At 43.4% G+C, this 24654-nt stretch overlaps 2 protein-coding genes across 3 annotated transcripts; one reads left to right on the plus strand and one right to left on the minus strand.

Annotated features, from left to right (window-relative positions):
- On the minus strand, positions 1–8958 carry LOC135334058 (adventurous-gliding motility protein Z-like). Of its 2 annotated transcripts, none has more exons than XM_064529095.1 (24): positions 8774–8958; positions 8493–8648; positions 7852–8398; positions 7612–7763; positions 7125–7256; positions 7002–7055; positions 6912–6946; positions 6039–6708; positions 5640–5732; positions 5388–5513; positions 5043–5174; positions 3816–4863; positions 3515–3657; positions 3179–3340; positions 2720–3007; positions 2514–2597; positions 2280–2417; positions 2139–2222; positions 1973–2068; positions 1484–1807; positions 1264–1436; positions 703–867; positions 308–485; positions 1–142 (listed from the first exon to the last, which is right to left on the minus strand). In XM_064529095.1, exons 1-24 carry the CDS (start codon positions 8777–8779, stop codon positions 65–67), a joined length of 5064 nt encoding a protein of 1687 aa, XP_064385165.1. In that variant the 5' UTR covers positions 8780–8958; the 3' UTR covers positions 1–64. The 2 variants fall into 2 exon arrangements, with proteins under 2 accessions (XP_064385165.1, XP_064385164.1); XM_064529094.1 differs by having other exon boundaries at positions 6021–6708.
- On the plus strand, positions 8943–24654 carry LOC135334057 (transmembrane protein 131-like). Its single transcript, XM_064529093.1, has 25 exons — positions 8943–9168; positions 9424–9461; positions 10733–10770; positions 10835–10915; positions 11609–11732; positions 12112–12225; positions 12522–12644; positions 13168–13248; positions 13884–14088; positions 14262–14320; positions 14537–14584; positions 14783–14840; positions 15384–15492; positions 15902–16055; positions 16365–16538; positions 17100–17204; positions 17455–17919; positions 18128–18303; positions 18601–18736; positions 19074–19506; positions 19748–19946; positions 20265–20639; positions 20827–21544; positions 21796–23967; positions 24123–24654. The coding sequence occupies exons 1-25, from the start codon at positions 9057–9059 to the stop codon at positions 24390–24392; spliced, it is 6567 nt and encodes a 2188-aa protein (XP_064385163.1). The 5' UTR covers positions 8943–9056; the 3' UTR covers positions 24393–24654.

Genomic DNA, 24654 nt, shown 5'->3' on the forward strand with positions numbered 1-24654 from the left:
TTTAATTAAGTGATTGACATTGCCATTAGACTTATACAAAACAACAATTGCTATGTGACGTTTTTTAATTAGTTCTCAGTGGTGATATTGGTGATGATAGCAGTAAATGGAGAGCACTTGAGTTGAGGGACATGTCGTTGACCTGCAGCATGCGTACGGGGAAAGGGTGTGTATAGTCAGTAGCTGTCTTTAGCAACAATTACATAAAATTATAATTATAGTACAATTGTCGGGACATAATTTAAAGGAAATTTTACCCAAGGGCTCACTGTATACGCCCACCCACCCACCCACACACTTGGCTCACCAGCACTTGAGGGGAAGCCCCTTTGGGTGAGGCCTGTGGTGTATGCTTCAGGTGACCCAGGAGAACTTTGTTCCTCTCCTCAAGAATAAAATTTTCCTGTTTAAGTCGAGCAGTTGTCATCTCCAACTCAACCCCCACCTGGTTCTTGTTGCGAATGCTTTCTTCAAGACTCACAATTCTATTAGGAGAAATGATTAGAGTTCTATGCATGTGAAAACTGCAAATTCTACTCTCACTACAACACGTAAATTAAAAACTAACTTAAAGTACACAAAATTCTTGAAATTGGACATTCCTAACGCAAGGTTATAATTTATGGCCTCTCAAGGTTAGCCCCAAAAACAGGCTTGATTTATGGAGAGAAAAAAACAAGGCTATAATCATTATACATGTACCTTGCGAGCAGCTGCGACTTCTCCTCCAACAGAGACCTGTGAGCATTGTCAGCTGTATTCCGCCATCTCTCCTCCAAGGCCAGCTGTCTCTGCATGCTAGCCAGCTCCTCTCTCAGACCCTCCACACTAGACTCGAGACTCATTCTCTTCAGAGAGTACAAGTCCCTGCATGGGGGAGAGAGAAGGTATTGAAGTACAAGATACCAAATGCAATATTTTGTATTTTGGCAACGCAATGATACGGGCGAAGCACAGCAACGAAAACTGTGGTCAAATAAACATGGACACCACACCTACGGAGAGGAGGATCACCGCCCACACACTACCTACACAGGAGGCCGTCTCAATTACTCACCACACAAACTCCCTTGCATCAAATGAACCACCCGATGTTGCACCGTGGACATTGTTATTTACCCCAAACCATTTCACAAATTCTCCCAATGTGAAACACAAGGCTTGCTGGCAATGTACACAAAACGTGGTAAAAATAAATTTATTTTTCTGAACAATAAAAACTGTAACCATGGGAAAGATAATTGTGCATGTACTTGTACTCACTGTGAGGTGCTCAGTTTGTCGGCTGAGCGTCGTGTCTTGTCAGCATACTTCTTCTTGTATCGGGACAGCTTCTCGGTTAGGGAGAGCACCTCCTGACTGCAACTACCCAGGTCCTCTGTGAGCAGGGTCACACGATCATGTAGTCGCTGCTTGTCAACATCACATGACTTCAGCTGAGAAGCAACCATCGTTACAATAATTATATTAGTATATACGTTACCTTGTCGTTCAGTTTGTGTATCTTTGTCCTATATTGCTTGAGTGTCTGCATCATCTCCTGTCCCTGGATCTCCCTCTCTCTCATGCCACTCTGCCCTCTCCTAATCTCCTCCTCAAGCCCTCGTATCCTTTCCTGAAGCTCATTTTCCCTCTGCTCCAGGAGTAAGTTCTGCATCTCTTGTTCATGAAGGCTCTCTCTGAGTGACTCTTTCTCTGCTAGCATGGCTGAGAATCGACTTTCCTTTTCTTTGAGGATGGCAGCTCGTTTCTCAAATTGTCCCAGTCTCTCAGCAAGGGAGGTGAGGTCCCTCTTCTGGACACCAACCTGGAGCAATAGTCACACACAGTCATGCTAACGTTACAATTAATAGTGTTGATGGATTGAAGCTCTTTCAGTTAATTGCTCTATAAAATTGTGTTATTATTATTGGCATACACTAATTAGATCTAGTAATTTGTCATCTATGAAAAAGTGCCACTAATTGTTTACCTTCTCTTCAGCTTTTTTTCTCAGGTTTTCGCTGACTTCACATTCTTTGATCTTCTTAGCTAGCTTGGACTCTATTCTACGACTGATTGCTGTTTTCTACAAAAGGAAAATGATAATAATTCCCAAGCATTATGTTGCATAGCAGCTCATCTCATTCATTGCTTACCTTGTCCAGTTCCGTTTCTGTCTGCCGAGAACTTGTTTTCGTGGCAGTAACTTGCTGCTCCAATTTCTTCACTTGTGCCTCAAACTAAATCAGATAAAGTTTCTCAATTGCATGTAATTGTACGCAAACTGTACTATTTACTTTTTCGCATTTAGCGGTTGCGGTATGTCGTTGGCCCTCCAGCTGTACACACCGTTGCTTCTCAGTCTCACAGGCTCCTTGACACTGGACCCACTTCTGGTCCAACTCCACCAACTGAGCAGTCAGCTCTTTCTTCTCCTGAAAGAAGGGATACAATTGATACATATACAGTGTACGGTCCTGGAACACTAGTAGAAACAAGCCATTGTTCTAATAGGGGGGGGGGGGGCTTACCGTCTCCAGAACTTGAGTGGCTTGACTAGCCTGGGTCTGGTCTAGTTTGACTTCCTCCACCATTTCTTTGGACTCCTGCAACTCCTATATATAGAAACAAACAAGAGCTAGTTAATCGTGCAGTGGGCAAACTAGGTATCACAACATATATACCACAACCTAAAAGCAACTGTATCAAATGCCTTCTTCATAACGTCACAGCTTACTTTGTCTTTTTCCTGTAGCAGTGTCTGCACACTTTCTAGTTGGCCACTCCTCTCCCTCAGCTCGCCCTGTAGCTGATCAGCCCTCCCCCTGGCAGCTGCTAGCTCGTTACCGAGTGACACCACTCTCTCTTTACTATTATCCAGTTCATCTGATTTACACTTGAGTTGATTTTCAGTGACTTGTTTTTCAGTGCTCATTGTTTCCACGGCAAGTTTCAACGACTCTAGTTCCTTTTTAAGCGTGGCTGCCTCAGACAGCTTCTTGTTCAGCTCTGTCTGAAGTCTCATCTATTACACATTTAGAGGCAATTTAAGGCATGTAGCTTAAGATACATTAATAACAGCTGTACTTAAGTATGCACATACAACAATAATTTCATGGCCTATCAAATAATTTTCAGATTTCAGATGTACACACCGTGACACATACACATGCAAACACTATAGGAGCCCTCTAACCTTCTCGGATTTGGTTTGAACTTCTGTCAGAGTGGCCATTTTCTTCATCTCCTCCAGTCGCTCGGAGAGGGAACCTTTCTCCCTCGAGTAGGTCTGTCTCACGGAGGACAGCTCACTCCTCACGGCTGATACCTCCCCCTCCAGAGACTCAACCAGACCACTCTGCATGGAGGGGTACAGAAGGACACATTCATGTGGAACTAATTATACATACTGGTATTTGATTAATTATCTGTACAATCAACACTAGACATTATGTACATTACTGTTGTACAACACATTCACAATTGATTTACGTACTAGCTATAATTCAGCACTAGCTATTCATGCGTGTACCTTGAGGGCAATTGACTGATCTTTGGTCTTGATTTCACTGGCCAGTTGGTTGTTGGTTTGGCTGAGCTGTGACTCCAGATCAGCCATCTTCTGGTTCTGAGAGGCCACCTCTTGTTGGGACACTGATAGTTGCTTGTGTAGGACTGCAGGGAAACAAGACACCATCCATATCATGTGTACAGTCAGGGAAGACAGTGGGAGTAGCGGGGAAGAATTGGGGACAGTATATACAGCAGCTGTATATCTACTATACACATACAGTACAGCCACACATGCACGCACACACACACTGATATCTCACTTGGTACTTTCTCTCTCAATTCTCTCAGTTCCTGCTCTGTCGTTTCATGAGCTTCCTTCACGCCGTCCAGAGTACCGCTCAGTGAGTTCCTCTCGCCCTTTATTGCCTCCAGCATCCTCCTCGTGGACGCGGCATCTTCCTTCAAACTCTCCAAACTATTTGCAAGTGCTTCTCTTTCTCCCGTCACTTTCTCCAGAGCTCTAGCTGCTGCATCCTCCTCCTCCCTCGCTTCTGTTAGCCCTCGTGTGAGCTCCTCAACGCTGGTTGCCAGTGAGTCCCTCTCAGTTGTGACCCTTTCCAAGGACCTGGAAACTAACTTTTTCGCATTTCTTTCAGTCTCTAGATCGTTGGTAAGCGATTCTCTTGCATTGGCTACTTCACTTTGTAAAGAATTCGTTAGCAAATTTTGTTCGGCACGCAATTGTTCTAGGTTCTTTTTCAGAGCATCTCTTTCGTTTTTTACTTCCTCCAAAGTCCTGGTTTGTGAGTTACTTTCGCTCCGCACGTCTTCAAGTGTTCTCGCTAGAGAGTCCCTTTCTCCCTTTATTGCCTCCAGAGTCTTTGTCACCGTATCTCCCTCGCCCTTCACTTCAACCAGGCTCTTTGCGAGTGATTCTCTCTCTCCATTCAAGTCCTTCAAATTTCTCGCCAGTAAATCTCTCTCTTTTCTAACAGCTGTTAGTGATTTCGTTTGCGACTCTAACTCATTTCTGGTTTCTTTTAATTGTGCGATTATCGACTGTTTTTCTCTCGTGGCCTCGTCCATTTTACTGATTATTGATTTTTTCTCTTGTTTCAATTGTTCGATAGTGTTTCTAAGTGAGTCTCCATCTCTGTTAAGATCTGCAATGGTAGATTCCAGAGTGACTTTTTCTTTGCTAATCTTTTCCAGCTGCTCTGTCAGTGAAGTGCTCTCTGTCCCGGCTTTGTCTAGCAGTTGTTGTAGTGATGTTATCTCATCCCTCGCTACTTTTAATTCCTGTTCTGTCTGATTTGTAGATTGTTGGAGATCTTCCACTGTTTGTGTCAAGCTTGATACTGTTTCAACCTGTGGGGAATTCAAGTATATACTTTTTAAATTAATGTAAAGTGTGCTGAAATCTAACAATTACATGTATTCTTGAGAATGTGTTTTAATTTCAACTATCTCCCCTCTATGTACTTGCACATATTAGCCCTAGCAACTATATTTTCAGTTTATACAATGTAGCTGCATGAGTACTATACCTTTTGTTGCAGGAGTGTCTGCAGCTCCTCCACCTCTCCTCTGAGAGTGGCCTCCCTCTGCCCTAACAGAGTCACCTGCTGTCCAGACTCCAACTCCATACTCTCTCTAGTGATGGCAGCCTCATCAATACTCTGTTCACGTATGCATAATAATAATTATACATGAGCAGATGTATGTACAATGTACATGCATGTATGTGCACTGGTAGACACACCTTGCAAGTCACCCCAACGATTCGATGGTGGGTATTCCTTATATAATTAAGACTTCACATTTTACACAGATTAAGGCATTGCAACAATTCTAGTTATACTGACAGTAATATAATGTTACTCTATACACACCTCTTTTAGTGATGAGGATTGTTTGATGGATAGCTGCAGTTCAGAGTTGACTCTCTCCCTCTCCTCCCTCGCCGTGTGGAGCTCGTCCTCCAACTCTGACACTCGTCTCAGTAGCTCCTCTTTCTCCTGGTGTGTGTGTGTGGGGTGTGGTGTGGGCGGGTGTGTGTAGGTGGGGGGTAGTCCAATTAAAAAACCACAATAAAAATATGCACAAAAATTGCTGATATGGCATGCCATAAATATTGTACTTACTTGATAGTATTTTGCATTAATTTCCAACAATTTTGAATCCAATTCATCTTTCTCAAACTGAAGTGCTTCGACTTGAGCGTCACGTATTTTCATCTGCGTGTATAGAAGTACATACATCCAACTTTGTGTAATCACATGACGTACATCTACCTAAAAATAAAAACTACGATATGCATTCTGTACATCCAGACACTACATACATCCTATCTCACTTCGCAAAGTTCTGAGAGGAACAAACAAACTACCAATTGCCTCAGGCAACACCAAGAGTTTATGATTGGGCTTTGAAACAAGTACGATTTACAGAGAATTGATACCTCACATTATTTGGCTTGGAATACATATGCATAGCGCATGTAGCTGAGACCATGCAGGACATACCTCACGTATATACTCTACCTTCTCGGTTTCGTTCCTCCCCTTCTCAGCTGTGAGTGTCGCTTGCGTATCATCAATTTCAACCTTCAGCCTGTTGTTATCCTCTTGCAGAACTTGTAGCCTCTCTTTCAATCGCATGTTTTGTGCTTGGCTATCATCTTTCTGTTTGGCTGTTTTCTTGAGCTCTTGATCGAGATTCGTGAGACTGTCCGTGCTCTCTGTGTTTTGCTGCTGTAGGTCAGCCACTTGTGTAACTAAAGACTTCTCTTGCTTCCTCAGTTGAGCTACTTTCTTGGAGAGAGAGTCGATTGCCTGTTCCTTATCTGCCATCGTCTGTTCTAGCAAGTCTTTCTCTCGTTTCAGTTGCTTATGTTCGTGAGTGAGTTGCTGTAACTGGTCTGTCGCAGCAGCTAACTCTGCTTTCAATTTGTTGATTTTGGCATTCGTTTCATCCGTTTTCTGTAGTTGTTCCTGCAAGACAATTGTACTTTGTTCTTTTACGTGTTCAATTTCCTCTTTGAGTTGCTCTAATTCGTGTTCCTTCTCTACCAAGCGGCTCTCAGATTTGTCGAGAGTTTGCTTCAAGTAGTGGCTATGTCTGCTAGTTTCTTCGTATCTCCTCTTAGACTCATCCAGATCAGCATTCAATAGAGCTATCTTCCTGAGAGCTTCTTCAAGCTCCACAGTTGAGCTGCAGAGGAGAGGAGAGAGATGGTGAAGATTATTGACATAGAAATCACGTTACACACTTACACAATGAAGCTTAGTACAATTATGTTTATATGTAATCAGCTACGATTATTGCATGGGCTAATAATGTAAGGTACACTAAATAAAATATTCGTTTCGTAGTTGCAGGTGTACAGGTCTTGTAGTCATATACATATAGCTCACCTTGAGTGTTCCTCATCTTTCATCGCCATCTTTTCCTATAAATAGATAATTAATACGTACATGTTACAGTGGTGGTACATGTGTACGTACTCTGAATTTAGTCTCAAAGCTTGTCAACTGTGACTGCAGTTTCTTTGCCTCCGTCTGCACACATGCACACACATATAATATACGGGTAACTCAAGTATTACAATCATATTACAAAACTTATACCTCAGAAGCGGCCAGTTTCTGCTTGAGATCTTGGATCTGGTTCTTGTTCATATTATGCTGTTTGATGTGGTCTTCTTTGATGGCTACCAGTCGAGCTTTCTCCTCCTCCAGTACTCTCTTGAGCTCAGCAATCTGCAGACCAGTGAATATGTTTCAATCATATTCATGTAGTAGACGAGTTCAGTACTAGTCTTTGAATTGCAGGTATAATAATATAGATGTCATAATTAATTTTTTTTGTTACTGAATCAAGTTTATACATGAATTTAGCAAATTAAGATACAAAAGAAATAGTAGTAGGAGCTGCATGATTAATCTGTGATCTATAATATATTATATTATTATGCAGGCGAAGCGAATAACTTGGCTACTACTGTACATGCATTTAGTATAATGACTAAATGGCATTAATGCCAAAACCTAGCAAGCCAGTCTATCCACAGTGCAATGTTAAGAAACTCTATTACATGAATAATTATAATTATACCTGTTGTTCTCGTTCTTCAGTCTCCTGTGCCAGTGTCTTCAGCCGTGTGCTGGAGGAGGAGAGGTTTCGTTGCAGTGTTCTCCTCTCAGTCTCCAAGTGCTCTACTTCCTTCTCATGACTCGTCTGCAGCATAGCCCTGGCAGTGCTAATGGCTGCAAGGAATAAGAATCCATACATTACAAGACACTAATTATACTGAAGTTCGAATTAATTTTGAATGCATACATTTTTTCAACATACCTTTGATCTCATCTGTCTCATGTAGTACTTTCTTTTTCAGTTCGCTACTTTCCAACCTCAGTGATACTTCCTTCTCCTGCAAAGAGTGATAGGCTGCCTCAACCTTCTCCTTTTCAAGTTGCAGTTTCTTCATTTGTATTTCATGCAACTCTCGGCATTGCACTAGTTCTTTTTCCAGTTGATTCGTTTTTTTATTAGCTTGATGCATGGTTGTTTCCAAATCACTCTGTTTGCTATCGAGTTCAACTTGTGCAATACTTGTTTCGGTTCGTGTTTTTTCGATCTCTTTCACTAAGTGTTCGACCATCTCCCCTGGGGATATATTCTTGTATTGCCTGAGCCCGGCTGATTGTATCAGTTGCGATATTCTCCGGTTGTCTTCAATGAAAGCTCCTCTCTCCAGTGTAAGCTGCTCTACTTGCTTCACTAAAACTCTCTTTTCAGATTCTATCTCTTTACTCTTTTCCTCTTGGAGCGTACGAATGTTGCCAAGGTAACTCTGGATCTTGGCAGTCTCCTCTTTCTGTTCCTGCTTGAGCTTGTAATTCTGCATATTTTAATGATGAAAAGCATTTTATTAAGCAATCTCCCTAAGCTCACTTATGCAACAAACTAGTATTATCATAGTAATATATACGCACTGTTTGTGCAGATGTGTGCAGTTCTTTTTCGGTTGTTTTCAGCTTCCTCCAGATGTGAATCATCTTCTTCTCTGGGGTCATACTCCACCTCTGTCCATCGGACACTATGTTCATCTTGATCTGATCAAGAAGATCTTTCTCCTCTTTGCTCAGCTCCTGTGCATGTGAGAGGACAGCATCACACATGCTCAATGGTTTTTATAGCAACAAAGCTAGCAAAAAGGCTCAGAAATCATCTACCAATGATTAAGCTCTGTAGTGCTTTGAAGCTTTCTGCTTACCTCCATTCTTGCTCCTTACTCCTTGTATTAAGATCAAGAGGTGACAGTTACTTGTGAATCAAAAATGTAGGTGAGAAGACTAAGTACAAAAAGAGGGGCGGGGCAGCTTGCAAATATTCAGTGTGGGGGTGTGTTTGTGTCCGCATGCCACACGTGGAGCAGATTATAATCTTACGTCAGCTAGCTTTTGGGCTTTTTAATAATTATATACAAAGAAAGCTTTTGGTCAATTCAAGACGGTTTCTATAGCTAGCTAGCAAGACATTCTACTAGACGAGATGCAATGGGTTCATGTAAAAAGCTTCTCCTACCGTCTGTGTTCTCAGTGCTCTTCTGCTTCAGCCTACTATCAGCAAATCTCGAGGAGAGAGGCTCTGAAGGTCCCTTGGAAGATGGTAGGGGTGTGTCAGAGAAATAATTTATGCAGTGAATTTACATACATTATATTGCTAACTGAGAGAAGATAATATAAATATACATGTACCTTTTGTGATTATTTTACTGATTTACCAGCTGCGAATACCGACTGTTTTAACGGCTTATAGTGTTCACACTGACACTTGTATGGAGTCAAAGAGAGCTCATTTGTCAGTGGAACTAACCCCTTCCTTCCTGTATTTGCCACAATAATCCTGTCTCTTCCCACACAGAATATGTGAGGAGCTTTACAGACGAAGATAAAATAGAGGTAAGCTAATAATTATCCATTGAGGGTACGTTATTTTGAGTATTGGGTATCAAATGGTGGGAGGTGGGTACACAGGGCCAAGAGTAGAAGATACCTTATATAGCTAGGTAGCTGGCTGAAAAATTAAATAAGGAAGTAAGGAACTGATAACCACAATTGGAGAGATTACTAGAATAATTATAGAGTACACATTTCATTGTCAAGAGTTGATATTCATGAGTTGAGTTGAGTGGCAAGCCCCGATGTCTTTAGTAGCTGTAAACAATGACAAAGCTTGCCACTATGTTTAGCAACTCTAGTGTGCAACTTGACACCAGCCTAGTATGTGGTAAATACAAGAGAATTTGGCACTTGGGAAGTATGTAGACTACTATTTGCACCCTTAGTTACGTCATTGTATCACTGTGGGGATGTTTCCGACCACTGTTAATCAGTCTGGTCTGTGCAGTATACAGTGTAGTCAGCTAGGTAGTGTGCATGTACTAGCAGTTACCAATATCTGAGATTATGATCACCAGAGGAGGTACGACACGATTACCTCGATTAGGCTAAAATGAAGAGGTATTTGATCACTTTTATCACATGCAACAATGACTTTACTGTCGAATTTTGCACGTGACTAAGCCTAATCGAGGTACTCTTGTGTACCTCCCCTGGGTATAGACCCAGTGTGGAAGCTGTCACCTAAAGAGTGATGTGTTATTTAAGGGGCTGAATGTTATAACTATGGATAATGTGAACTATATAATGTGAACTATATAATGTGTTTGGTTAGAATAACGAAAGTTGATACAATGTACATCTTGTTATACTGAAAGTACACACTGTGAGGTTGTGTGTTGGTTCACACATTCTTAGCTAGCTAGGGACGATTCTGCTCTCTCATATTAAATGACTAATGATTTTATTTTACAGGTTTCCTTGTTAGCAAGCAAATCATGAATTTAGTATAATAATTATAGAGTGTTTCCATGGTGAAATCCCATAGCCTCTAAAATAGGGGTGTGTCTGGGAGCATCTCTAGGGATTGTGTTTACTTCTACCTGCCCTTGAATAACTCTTAATGGAATTTTAAGTGATGTTATGGTTACTTGATTCGGTTGCTCTGCAGTGACACTAAATCTGATACAGACTGCATTTTTGGGCATCATTTTTTCACCATGCTTTCGTGTTAGGGGCCCTGTCCAGACTCACACTACACAAGCTTCTGCTGTGTCACTTACACATTCTCTGTTTGGCATATTCGTTACATTTCTATTCTTGTCTTTCAGTATGAAGAAACAGTATCCACGATTCCGGCAGATAATAGGTAAATCAAATTCCTCATTTTAGGTATTTTAATTTACGTGGTTTTATCTCTCTCCCCCCTGTAGTAACAAGGTCAGAGTTCACCCGTCCTTGCCGCGTCATCAAGCACTCATATTTGACCCTCCCACCCTCGACTTCAGAGAAAGGTGAGGGCAGTAATATAGGCAATGACTTCCGTACACGTGTGTGTGTGTGTGTGTGTGTGTGTGTGTGTGTGTGTGGGTGTGTGTGTGTGTGTGTGTGTGTGTGTGTGTGTGTGTGTGTGTGTGTGTGTGTGTGTGTGTGTGTGTGTGTGTGTGTGTGTGTGTGTGTGTGTGTGTGTGTGTGTGTGTGTGTGTGTGTGTGTGTGTGTGTGTGTGTGTGTGTGTGTGTGTGTGTGTGTGTGTGTGTGTGTGTGTGTGTGTGTGTGTGTGTGTGTGTGTGTGTGTGTGTGTGTTGGTTGTTGAGCTACTGTTAGTACTGTCAAGAGTTCATTAGGATTCCTAATGAACTCTTGGTACTGTTTTGGTGTAGTTGTGCACTTAGGAGTGTCTGTGTGTGTGTCTGTTGATGACAAGCTGTTGACATGGCAATATTTGTACAGGTACACTGTACACGGTGTTCATAATTAATGTACCAGCTAGTCCACTACCCTCTCCTCCCAGTGCTGTGGGGATGCACATTTTCATGAAGTACCACTAACCCCCACCACCCCCCTCCCACTCCCACACCACTAACCCCCACCCCCTCCCAGCACATTTTCATGAAGTACCACTAACCCCCCCCCCACACACACACCACTAACCTCCCACCCACACCACTAACCACCCCCTACACCACTAACCCCCACCCCCTCCCAGTGCCGTGGGGATGCCTAGACTGGAGACTGTGCGTATCACCAACCCAAGCTCAACACAGCCGCTGCAACTCACCTCCATATCAGGGGATTCCCCCACCTTCCACGCCTCCTTCTTCAAGTCAAAGGTGAACACCATCCCCCCCCCCCCTCGGGTTTTAGTCCATGCATGTATTCTATAGTAATAATCTTAGTCAGTAAGTTTTGTCACTGTAACTACATGTAGCTACAAAAATGCAATAACAATTTGTGTACTTGGTGTGTGTGGGAGAGAATGTTTGAGCGTATAGTTATTACATGACCTGCACAAATACTGGAGCTCTTATTACAATGAGGAAGTGATAACTTGTTTCCCTCTCTCTCTCAGTATGTTATTTCTGCAGTGTGCCCTGTAGTATACAGTTGTTATCTTTAAGTTATGCAACTTGTATTGTCAGACTTGCATTTAATTTCAGTATTAGTTTGTGTAAACTCATGAGTATGCGTGGTGTGTGTGTGTGTGTGCAGGTTGTGAAGGCTGGGGAGTCCACTTCATTTGATGTGGTGTTTCTAGCGCGGGTGACTGGGTCTGCTCGGAACCTTCTCTATATTCAATCATCCCAGGGCACCTTCGAGTATGAGGTAAGGACGTGTGGGTGTGTAGTGAGCATGCTATGACATTAATCATTTATACTGTAGTTTTATTCTTGCTCTTTTGTGAATCATTCTTAGAAATATCACATTTGATATTGAAATGTATGTGTACGTATGCTACAGCTTCCAGAATGGCATCCACTCATTTTCAGTTTTTAGTAAAATAATGCAAACACAACACACACACACACACACCGCCCCCTCCCTCACCACACACACACACACCACCCCCTCCCTCACCACACACACACACCACCCCTCCCTCACCACACACACACATGCAGGTACAGGGTGTGGGAACTCCCAATCCGTTCCGACTGCGCTCTCTACTGGGTGCTCGTATCCCCCTCAATGCCACCTACTCTCCTCTCATATCAATGTACAACCCGTACAGCAAAACACTGCAGGTAACATGCACACAGCAGCACAGCCTCTGACACATACACTGTACATGTATACTCTAAGTACTGTACATCTATTAGTGCGTATAAGTACCCTCTGATACATAATTTGCTGTACGTAATGCTCATCAAGTGTCTGCGTATTATTGGCAATTACTGTGCTTTAATTTATTGAGAGCTTTAATTTATTGAATTAAGCCTGCCACCACGACTGTTTCCCTATATAGACTGTGTTCTCATCACGGCTCATTGGCTAGATGCTATTAGCTACTCCTGGAATGTTAACATGCATACTGCATACGTGGCATTTAATATAGTTAACTTTGCCCTAATTGGTGTGGTGTCTATATCTTGCATTGTTTCGTCACTGGATTGCAGCTGGGTTTTGTTGACACTAGGAGAGCATTTCTCAACTGCCAAGTTATATCCATTTATTACTTTGTCTACTTTAGGAGGCTTGTACATGTCACACGTTGTCAGCCAAGTGTTTGGTATTTAATATTAACGGCGTTTTTTTCCTCTTAATTAGATCACGGAGATGTACTCGAGTAGCGGCGAGCTCCACCTGGAACTGCTGACTGGGCAGACGGAAGGACCGAAAGCACTCTGGGTAAGTGGGTAATTATCAGCAGATACTTGTGGTGTGTGTGTGGTAGAGATTTGTGCAATATTATACAGTGAAATTGCAACGAAGAATTGGCAAACAGCAAAACCACAAAATAATAATTATAAGATAGTCGTAATTATCATTATGAATATCATTACTACTAGCTACACGTGTGCAGTTCTGAGTGGCTGAAAATAAGAACATTTTCTCTGGCAATTCTCTGTTGCAATTTATCCACTGTTGTATCAACATTTGGTCAACGTTGTATGGTTTCAGTGCATGCACTAATGGCTAAAGGTTGAGAATTTGACACAGCCAATTTCAAGCACCTAATCTGAGCTCAGGTTACAGATCAGTGCTAATAGCTCTGGGGGAGGTTGCTATCAAGCGGCAACAAATTTTAATTACCTTAAAAATTGTTTTGGCAACTTTCAGTTAGTCAGTAACTAAGCAGAAGCAGTTTTCACAGCATATACACAACACTTATTGTATTATATACGCTAGTATTTCCATGAGAAATAATTCTGAGTAACAGTATTTTATTTCAGTTCTGTGTTTAAGTAGCAACAATGTTTTCCTTGTAGTGTACCTATCGTCACTATATCACTATGTACACACACACAACCGCCCCCTCACAGGAGATACGACCATACGAGACCAAGACAATCGCTCGTGCCAGTTTCTTTGGAGCTTCAGTGGCCAACTACACGTCATTTGTGCGTGTGAGGATGAACCACAAGGGCAACCCCTCAGTAGTGCTACCAGTGGAGGTGGAGGTGTCTGATCACTCAGGGCTGTTCCTGTCAAGAGAACTGCTCGACTTTGGTGTGGTCAAGGGCGGAGGTGTGTGTGTGGTGTGTGTGGGTGTGCTTACTGTACTTAAAGATATTTATGGAGAAAACCTTTTTTTTTTGCGATTTTAACTCAAATTTCAACCTGTGTGTTTAGTCTTGCTTCAAGTGCTACTGTTTAATTAGCCTTCCCTTATCATTCCTCCCCCCCCTCACCCCCCACAGAGACGAAGGTGCTTCCACTGTACGTGCTCAATGCAGGCCAACAACAGGTCCACATCAAGGTGAGTGGGTGTGATCAGTAGTTCAGGGCATTCTACGAGGTTCAACAGGTATTCATTCTCCTGGGTTTGACATTGAGGCCTAGTTTGTGTGTGAGGTTCAACAGTAGCTGTTACTAAGTCAGTTTGCATGTACATTGTACAGCTGTGATGTTTGCTTAGCCTGGTCTCATATACTGCTCTGTATGTGTACTCACCAGTTGTTGTTTATTGTTTCAGTCTGTTTCGATTTCACCAGAGAACAGCGCAGTGGAGGTGGAGTACATGGTAAGAGTGGTACTAAAGGCATTACCCAGAGGAGGTACGACATGGCGGCCTCAATTTAGCGCCACACGGCTCAGTGGCTAATTGCTAAATCGAGGCATATGTGTCGTACCTCCTCTGGGCATTACCTGTGCTTGGATCTACTGTAGGTTGTTACAATGTATGCATTCATCAGTGATATTGTTTCCCTCCCTCCCCCAGACCACATTGCTCAGACCTGGCTCCAAGTACACCAAGATAGCTCTGCTCAAGCTACACGGTAACTATATATATGCACACAAGCGTCCCCACACGTGTGTGGATAGTTTCTTAGTCAGGTCTATGTGTAGAGCCCTTGGTCTGTGTGCATGTACAGCAATATTGGACACATGTAGTCCCTTCCTTTCTAAGTAAGCGTGCAGTCTAGCACCGTATAGCTAGACATTTCTGCGGCCCAAAAATTCTGCGAATAGCTGTAAAAAGACCTTCTGCGGATAATATTTCTGCGAATTGAACTTTTAACTGTTAAATTAGGCGTGGTTAATAAGCATTTGCAGATAATATTTCTGCGTTTACTCATTCATTCGCAGAATTTTTGGGCCGCAGAAATTTCTAGCTACATGGTACATGTACTTGGCTACACTCTATCAGTCTTAGTGCAGTGTGTGTGTGTGTGTGTGTGTGTGTGTGTGTGTGTGTGTGTGTGTGTGTGTGTAGATTGTCTGTCCTTTCTAAGCAAGCGAACAGTTTAAGACAGATTTCAGGCCTAGTAGCTACATTGTACAACTTATCAGTCTTAATACACCCCCCCCCCCCTCCTCAGCTGACAGAGTGAGCTCTCAGAGTCAGACGAGAGGTAGTGTTGTGATACGAGCAGAGGATCGATTCCCCCATCAGCTGGAGGTGCCCTACGATGCTAGTGTCCTCACTGGGTAAGCCTGTGTGTGTGTGTGGTGTGGGTGAGTGTGTGTGTGTGTTGTGTGCAGCTACTTACATGTACTGCATATACATGCTTATCTGTTGACTACATCTCAGACACTACTTTAGCTGACAAATGACATTATAGAATGAGAGTCTGTTGTATTAAAGGGAGAAGCTTGTAGCGTAGTGATACAACTATGTCCACAGTACAAATTACAAGCTATAGATGTATTGTCTGTACCCCATGTTACGATAATGTAACTTCAAAGAGAGAACAGCTTAGGGTACAAAACTGAAGCCTTTAATCTGCCTGTACTGCAGCAAAGCCCTTAGTATTGAAAACCTAACCAGTATATTCTCACACTGCATACAGTAGGGGATTCTGAAGCACTTGTATTGAAACCTTCCTTCCTCTCACAGATCCCTGTCCTATGACAAGGCAGCCACTCTGTTCAGACCTGGCCCCCCTCCCTTCCAGCCCATCATGAGACACATCCCTCTCTCCAATCAGTTTGAGAGCCCTGTGGTGGTGTATGATGCCAAGCTGCCTACCAAGGCTCAGGAATACTTTGCTGTAAGTCCAGGGGAACTGCTTTACAGTGAATACACACACTAGTTTACTGTACTCTTAAGGCAAATTGTACTACTTTGCTGTAAGTCCTGTGGACACACACAAGTCGTTGTAGTTACTAGTACATGTACTACTTTGCTGTTTTTTGTGCATCATTTTTCGACTGTATGTTTCTAACCAAATGCAATGCTTCTATAATTCTAATCGAATATGCAATGTTATGTTCAAGTGGTAGAATAACTTGATTATGCCAATGTGCCCAGTGCAGTACCTCAGCAATGCACACTAGCTAACCACTCCCTCTCTATACAGATATCGGCTGAGGACACACCCTTCACCCTCCCCCCCTCAACCCATTGGTCACAGTCTCTGGCCGTACTCTTTGTGCCCTCATCAACCGACTGTTTCTTCAACACTACTCTCAGACTGTCCACCAACGCAACCTATTTCAACATTCCTCTCATCTGCTACGATGGCAGGGTCAAGGTGAGCCTGTTGTTGAAGGTTCCATTAGAACTGTGGTCATTCTAGGGTTGAAAATTCTATTGATTCAAACACATTATCTGAAAGCGAGCTTTCAGAAAATCATAAAATTTTGACATTAAATCAACGATACTAAAGTTATGGCTGTTGAAAGATATTCAACAGCAAATCCCTTCGCTTAATTCCAAGAATGGTTCAGAGACTCTTTCAGCTGCCATAACTTGAATTCCGTGGCTCCAATTTAAAAAATTGTCTGATTTTCCGAAAGCTTAGAAAGATACCTTTTAAATGGTGTAATCAAAGTTCATATTTGAGGGATAAAAATATTTGTCAATTTGGCAATACCATGAATAATAGCCCATGGTCCAAGGCCGAAAAATGACAAATTTGGACCTCAACGAAAATTTGGGTTGAAATACATCATTTGAAAGGTCTCTTTCTAAACTTTCAGAAAATCATAAAATTGTTGACATTGGATCAACGATACTTAAGTTAATGGCTGTTGAAAGATGTACATCTACAATGTATATACAACATCATTGATAGTTGGTTAATTGGTTGCAGTACTCGTTGGAGAACAGTGACGAGGATTCTCTGGAGTTTGGAGTGCTCTCTCAGTCGGACACTGTCTCTAAGACCTTCACACTGCACAACATCAACCCTGTGCAAGTAAGTGCTCCTTGTTACAATAAGTCCTCTCAATGTAATGCTACTGTCATCTGCCTTAATTATACTTGATACGTACGTACAAGTTGTTTGCACATATCCACAGCTGCTCGAATTGACTACATGTATTTATGATGTAAATGGAACCACGTTATAATCCTTACAACGACTCTTAATAGTGTTTCTGTTACACGTACAGTGTTCGTACACATTTATAATCATGACCTGCTGATACGTTAGTTTGTCTCTGTAGATATCCATCATTTCCTACTCTGTGAGTGCCAATCTCCCGTTTACGAGTGTCCAACTGTCCTCCGTACACCCCACCACTAATGGCACCCCCCACCCTCCCTCCCACTCCACACCCCCTCACACCCTCGAACCTGAACACAGCGCCCAATTCATCGTGACTGTGTCTAATCCAAACACCATCAGTACCTACAGCGGGGAAGTCATCGTCAGCACATCGTTTGATAAAGTTCTACACGTTCCTGTTTATTTCAAGACGGCCGAGAGTAGATTGAAAGTGAGCCCTGGGGCAATTAGTTTCAAGGGGATTTTCCCCTACCTGAGGGCAAGGGTCGGATTGAGTGCACGGAATTTGTTTCATAAAGCTGTCGACGTGACCTCTGTGAACTCTGACCTTGATGACCCCCGGGTATACTTTGAGGAGAGTGTGGATGGTTTACCGCGACTGAGACCAACAGAAAAAGTTGAGGTAATAAATCAGAGCCGTATTATTACTCTTATGGAAACTCTTTTTATAACAGACACCTTTGGGGAGCATGTTTTTGGTCAGTAAACCGAGGTGGCCTTTGTTGAGGGGTTGCTTTGTACACAAACTGTTCATTGGGGACCCGTGTGCATGCCGTGTACACACACACACACACACTCACCATACCCCCCCTCCCCCCACACACACACAGATTGGCTCTGTTGTGATTGACCCCCTACTGGGGGACACTGTATATCTGAAAAAGCCGGCCAGCTCCCTCGGGTTATGGTCCTCTAACTCAGCCCCCCAGGACCCGTCTCGAGAGCTACAGCTACTCACCACTCTGTGGGCCTCCTGGAGGGGCCTAGTGGACGATGGACGCACAGTGTAAGCCTCTCCTGACTTACAGTTCAATGTGTGTATGCCCCAGAAGAGCTACAATCATGTATATACAACCCTTGTAGCATCCATTCTATCCAGTATACTTTTCTGTTTAGCATTTTAGAGCACTGGTTTTAGCTGCTTTAAATCAATTTCTATATGGATACTGTACGTTGGTACAATGTAAGTCAGGTGGCACTGATTGTTACAATTGCTCATAGCCAGCCTATAATTATTTTTATAAATGTACTTGTTGGGGATGCCATAAGCAAATGGTTCAACCTCTCTCTCTCTCTCTTGCAGTTTCAATGCCAGTATTGTAGTGAGCTCTGTTGGAGGTGGAGAGGTACGAGTGCCTGTAGATGTGAGTCTGACCTGGCCTAACCTGGTCAAGGAGAAGCTGGTCACACTGGAGCCAACCACAGTGGGAAACACATCAGTAAGTCAGGGTACCTAGTCTAACATGTATACACACGCTGCCTGGTCTTGTTCCTTCACTCACAGTAACCTCCCCCAATCTCTCCTCTTTTCCTCCACTTACTCCCTTTATTATTAGTCTAGAGCTGTCATATCTTAGGCAGCAGAAGTGAGTGGGCACTGCCACAGTATTTGATAGCATGTCATCTCACCCAAGGCTAGTACACTCCGTACACCACTGTACATTATATACAGTATGTAGTGATTAGTTGCCTACCACACTCATTGGTTTACTACCACACTCATTAGTTCCCTACCACACTCTTTAGTTACCTACTACACTCGTTCTTTTGCTATAGATTCACCGTCTCCGCATAACGAACCCGTCAGACGTGCCCCTACTGGTTCAACCAGTTTTCCTCAGTCACTATACTCACCCGCAAACCATCATCGACTCTCTATTGGACCGATTCGACCCACGACTACGAAATCTCAACTTTTCTCATTTGTCAAATTCCTTCAGTTTTGTGTCTAGTGCATCACCTGAGACAGCCCTGGCCACAACGCTACTGCCTCCACACAGCAAACTGTTTGAAATGGCAGTTGCTTTCAGTCCTAAAGTAGACCAGGAGTTGAATACGCTGCTTTTGTTGAGAAACAACTTGACTGTGTTTGATTACGTCATTGTGCAGGGGAGCGGGGTTCAGGGTTCGTTTGCTATCGACAGTGTCCAGCCCGGCACTGAACCTCTCATGTTTGAGTTCCCCAACTCTGTCATGGAGAACTGTCTAGGTAGGTCAAGCATGGACACACACACACACACACACACACACACACACCCAGCTATTAGGCACCATTAGAGACTTAACATTTTCCGTAATTATTGTTCATTTTAAAATGAAATGTACGTATTATTTCTATGCCTCTCAATAAGTCATGTGTTGTGTGTTACATACAGACAGATGCTGTAACTACATTTACTGCCATAGCGTGCCTGTACACACTCCTAACCCCCCCCCCCACACACACACAGCTGGTACTGTTGTGGACCCGCTAACAGATCCCCTCAAGCTCACCAAGACCTTTAGAATGCATAACTCTGGCTCCACCTCCATCACATTGCGTATCATCGGACTGGAGGGTGGCAGTTGTGAGGGGAGAGGCTTCGTTATCTCTAACTGTAACAAGGACATCACCATTAAACCAAACCGATCAAAGAAAATTGAAATAACGTAAGTCAGAATCCCTTCAGCGAGTTCTATCAGTGTGTGTATATGTACAGTGTGTATCACAGTATAATTACATGTATATACCGTATAGCGGGTTATTTTCGTATGGTTTAAATTTTCGTATATTTCGTATTGAAGAGTATGATACGAAAATTAAAACTACGAAATTCTATTGCAATAGGTTCAACATCACTATCCTGAGCTGTACGAACTATTTAAATGGGTAGAATTCATACGCAAATTTTCACCAACGAAAATTACCCGCTATACAGTACGTATCTTGCAACAGTGTATTACACATCTCATCATCCATACGTGCAGGTTCACTCCAGATTACACACTGACCCAAGTCTCCACCATTCTACGATTACAAACCTCCACTGGCAACGAGTTCCTCTACCCTCTACTAGCCATCCTCCCCCATCAACTATTAGCGGCGTGTATTGCCTTACAGCCTCGGCCCGAATGGGAGAAAACACTGGCCTGGTTGTCTGTACCGTTTTGGCTGCTTGTCATACTCTGCCTTGTAGCTACAGTATTCGTGCAGACCAAGTTCGGAATGAGGAGCAGTAGTTCTGTGTCCTATAAAAGTGAGGCGAAAGCAACGAAAGGCTCCGGAGAAGTATTCGATTTGAAGAAGTTGTCAAAGTCTATGGATGTGCTGTCCAAGAAGGTCCAGGAATTAGGAGAGAAAAGGTCAGTGCAGAGTGCAGAGTTCGTGTGTGTACATCCATATTTATACTTACGATTAGTTACTTGTTTTTCTCTGTTTTTACTCAATGAAGTATGCATCTATTTTGTATGAAGTAAAGTTTATTTGCTACCTACATTTAATTGTATATGGTTGTTCTTTTTTTATTCTGTGTTTTTCTCTTTCGTGCAGTTCTAACCAGAAGTCTGAGTCCACTGGTCAATCTATGAGAATTGAAGTAACTCGAGAGCCTCCTAAACCCTCTACCGATAAGAACACTCCCGTATCTAAACCTAAGCCTGAGCCGCTAGTAACCCCCACTACTGCTCAAGAAATACCCACTCTCAGACATCGTGTGGTACAAAACAAGATCGAGAGAAAACCATCATCACAGGAAACTATCACCTCATTGCAACCTGTTCCGTCTAGATCACACACGGCTGTTACTTCCACGCCGAAGGGAATGTCCCTCAAGATCCCCATTGCTCCTGTTACTGAGCCGAGTGTCATCTCCCCACCTAGAACAGGCACGGACAATCACACTGGAGCTAGAGAGCAGACCCAACCTTGTACTCCAACTACCGGTGCACCAGCGCAACTCTGCTCATCCCCTACCAAACTGAAGCGTAGCAGCGAGAAAACCATCCCCGAAAAAACCGCGTCCAAAGGCGAGATCATTTCAAAAACACCCACGGAAACTAATCCGAGCTCTCCACCAGCGAATGTGAGAAAATCAAAAATCGTACGAAAATTGAAGCCTCTAAAGATAACGCCTGATAGTTCACCCCTCCCCCCGTCCGGACGGAAGGAGCTGGAGAGGAAGGTCTCGGAGAGTAGCATTGTTTCTAGCAACAGTGATTCGGCATCTACGGGTACCGACAAGTCGGAGGAAGTGGAAACACCTAGCCAGGTCAGTCTCTTAATTAGATAAAGTAATATTGCACGTAATTGTCGTTGTAATTGGTATATTCTGTGCACTGTACATGTACATGCGTAAGCCGTTAATATTCCTGTATAATAATCGTGTTAAGTTTTAAGAAATAATACACAAATGCTTATCAGTTCTGTACTTGTTTTTTAAGTGACATGTACATGTATGTAAATATATCCTTCCCCACGTTACACTTGATTTATGGTTTGTATTTCCATCTCTCTATGTAGGTGGTAACTGTGGTAGCTGAAGTGAAGAAGCCTCCACCACCTGTCACCAAGGAGCCCAACACTGGCCAGACCATCCATCCTCCCGACACGCCCGAGAGTACAGAGGTCATGTCACCAAGAACAGAACTGGTCGACAAGAAAGAACCACCGATTAGTACCGTTCGGATGAAAGGAAAGAGGAAACCTCGACAACAGATCAAGAAAGAGGAAAAAGCTCGTAAAAAGGAGAGAGGGAGAGACAAAGAACGAGAGAAAGAAAAGGATACGGACAAAACAGACGCTAAGCAACTAGTTGGTTCATTTGAAGATTCCTCTTCGTCTAATTCCACTGAGCAACTTGACAACGACAGCACACCTCCTCTTGAAGATACGGTACAAACTGAAACTGAAACCAACGTGCAATGTGACAAAACTACTGAGAATGAACTCAATAAACTATCAGAGACGACTATTATCGACGTATCCCCAAACAAGGGCAATGAAATACCGGTACTCGTGTCCCCAGCTGTTCCCAGTACTGCCATCAAGACTGGTCGTACAACTAAGACCACAAAACAAGAAACTAAAGAGACGTTCACTGACTCGTTTTCAAGAACACCAGATCAAGCCGCCACTTACGGTACTAAGAAAATCAGTACTGGCAAAAAACCTTCCGAGAAAATTAAATCACCCGTTGTTGAGAAGATCACACAACTAGTTGAGGACAATCTTCTCGAACACCAGCTGAAATCAGATGAAAACGTTAGACAGCGGCCACAAACTCTGCATGTTGTACCTATCATAAGGAGCGAGTTGATTGAAGAACCTGTTATCGTAATTCCAATGGACTCTGATAGCTTGGTTGAAACGGATGGTGTGACACATACTCTACTCAGTGTGGACTCTGGTAAAGGCGGTTCTCAGAGTCTGCCCACTTCTCCTCACGAGCTGGCTGCTTCTTTACTCTCCAATAACTCGGCCATTATGCGTAGGAAGCAGAAGAGCGATCGTGACAAACCTGACGATGGACAGGAAGATGATGACTACCAACTCCCGGAACAAGACGAGCAAAGTGAAACTGAAATGACGAAACCAATTGAAGCACCACTGAGTCCACAGAAAGATGAATCTTCTCATAATTCAAGCGACAATGAGTTCAAGCCGCCTCTATCTACACTCTCCCTGAACGCAGAACCATTTTATCCATCTCCAACTTTTGCACCGAAATCTGGCCCAAGTCTACGAGCAGATCCGAGGAAATTTGGTCCCGACCATAGCTCCCAGCCCAGAGGACCACCCCCTGGTTTATCACCAACTCCTGATGATGCCCACATGCGTCCCTACCCTGAGGGGTCGTACTTTAAGAGACCACATCCGTTACGAGGAGGCAAATCGATGACCCCCTCACCACCTTTACCGTATTTCCCCGAGGGATCGCATATGCCGTACAGTGACTATCCCTCACTTGAACATCACAATCCAATGGCAATGGACGAACCGTACAGTGGGCCTGAGGACTTCCCACCGATGCCTATGGGGCGTCATAGTCGAGAGCACTATCGTGGTCGCTCACCAATGATGGCACCAAAGAGCGGACATGGCAGACAACACATGCATCCGAATATGGAAGCGTATATGCATCACCTGTACATGCAGAGAGCACGAGAGTACAGCTATCGTCCACAAGGACCATGGGACCACCACCATCACTCACACAGGCTCCAGGTGCCACCTATGGAGGAGGGGGGCGTATATGACCAGCAGTATTTGAGAAAGAGACAATACATCATGAAACTTATTGAACGGGAAAGAGCTATTGCTGCTATGGAAAGAGATCAACCTAGACATCCTATTGATGCCCCCTCCCCTGCCAAGTTTGGACCAGATGTTAGCCCCTCCTCTATTGGATCGAGAGGATGGGACAATCCAGACTTCAGCGAGCAGTCCCCGGAAGACCCTGACTTGATTCCCTATCGTCAAAGTAATCTATTGCCAGAGAGACCAAGAAGGAACCGTACTTACAGCATGGAGAGTGATCTAGGAGGAGAGTTTGTGACTGATTTCCCTGCTGTCTCGGCCGTGGGTGCTCCGGGTCAACAGTTCTCGTCTCGCGGGGAGAAGGGCTCTGTCTCCAGCAAGAGTCTGGCACCAGGAAGGTCTAGGAGTGCTGGCTGGCCTGCTGGGGAGGGAAAGGTGAGAGATCATTTTTTTTTTGTACATTGTTTTACATATTTTATGACTGTACATTCCTTGTGGTATATATATGTGTGTGTGTATGTTTTAGCAGACGTACAGTATACACTGTGTATATTATTCTGATCATGATACTCCCTCTCTCTCCTCTGCAGAGCACCAGTCCTAACTGGGACAGCCCCAACACGTGGTCAACAGACACTGCTCCATTCTACAGTAATGACATCACCTCCGATATGAGCCCCCTACCTATCAGCAGTGGCACCACCGACTCAACCTCACCCTCCGAGGACACCACACTTTCAACCACCACCTATGACCTCTTTGAGAACCAAAGTATCTGGAGCCTGAGCAACGCTGATAGTTCAACACTTCTTTCCTGGGCCCAACAGAAATCTGAACCCTCACAAAGCAAGACTGAGTAAAGCCCCCCTCTGACCTACTGCAACGATTTGGACTATGAATTTTGGATAACGATTTCAACTTAACCTCATTTCAATTGAGTTGTCTGCTATTAGCTCTAGTATCAGCATTTTAGCGAGTGATTATCTAGCCAGCTATCTAGTTTATTATTGTTATCGTGTAGCTACTAGTAGATCGTTCAGTTGTCATTTTGAGAGCTGTATGTGTTTAGTAGCTAGCTGATGACATTATTGTGTCTTGGCATTATGAATTAACCATTAACAA

This window comes from Halichondria panicea, chromosome 3 (genome assembly GCF_963675165.1).
Source record: "Halichondria panicea chromosome 3, odHalPani1.1, whole genome shotgun sequence".
NCBI lineage: Eukaryota > Metazoa > Porifera > Demospongiae > Suberitida > Halichondriidae > Halichondria > Halichondria panicea.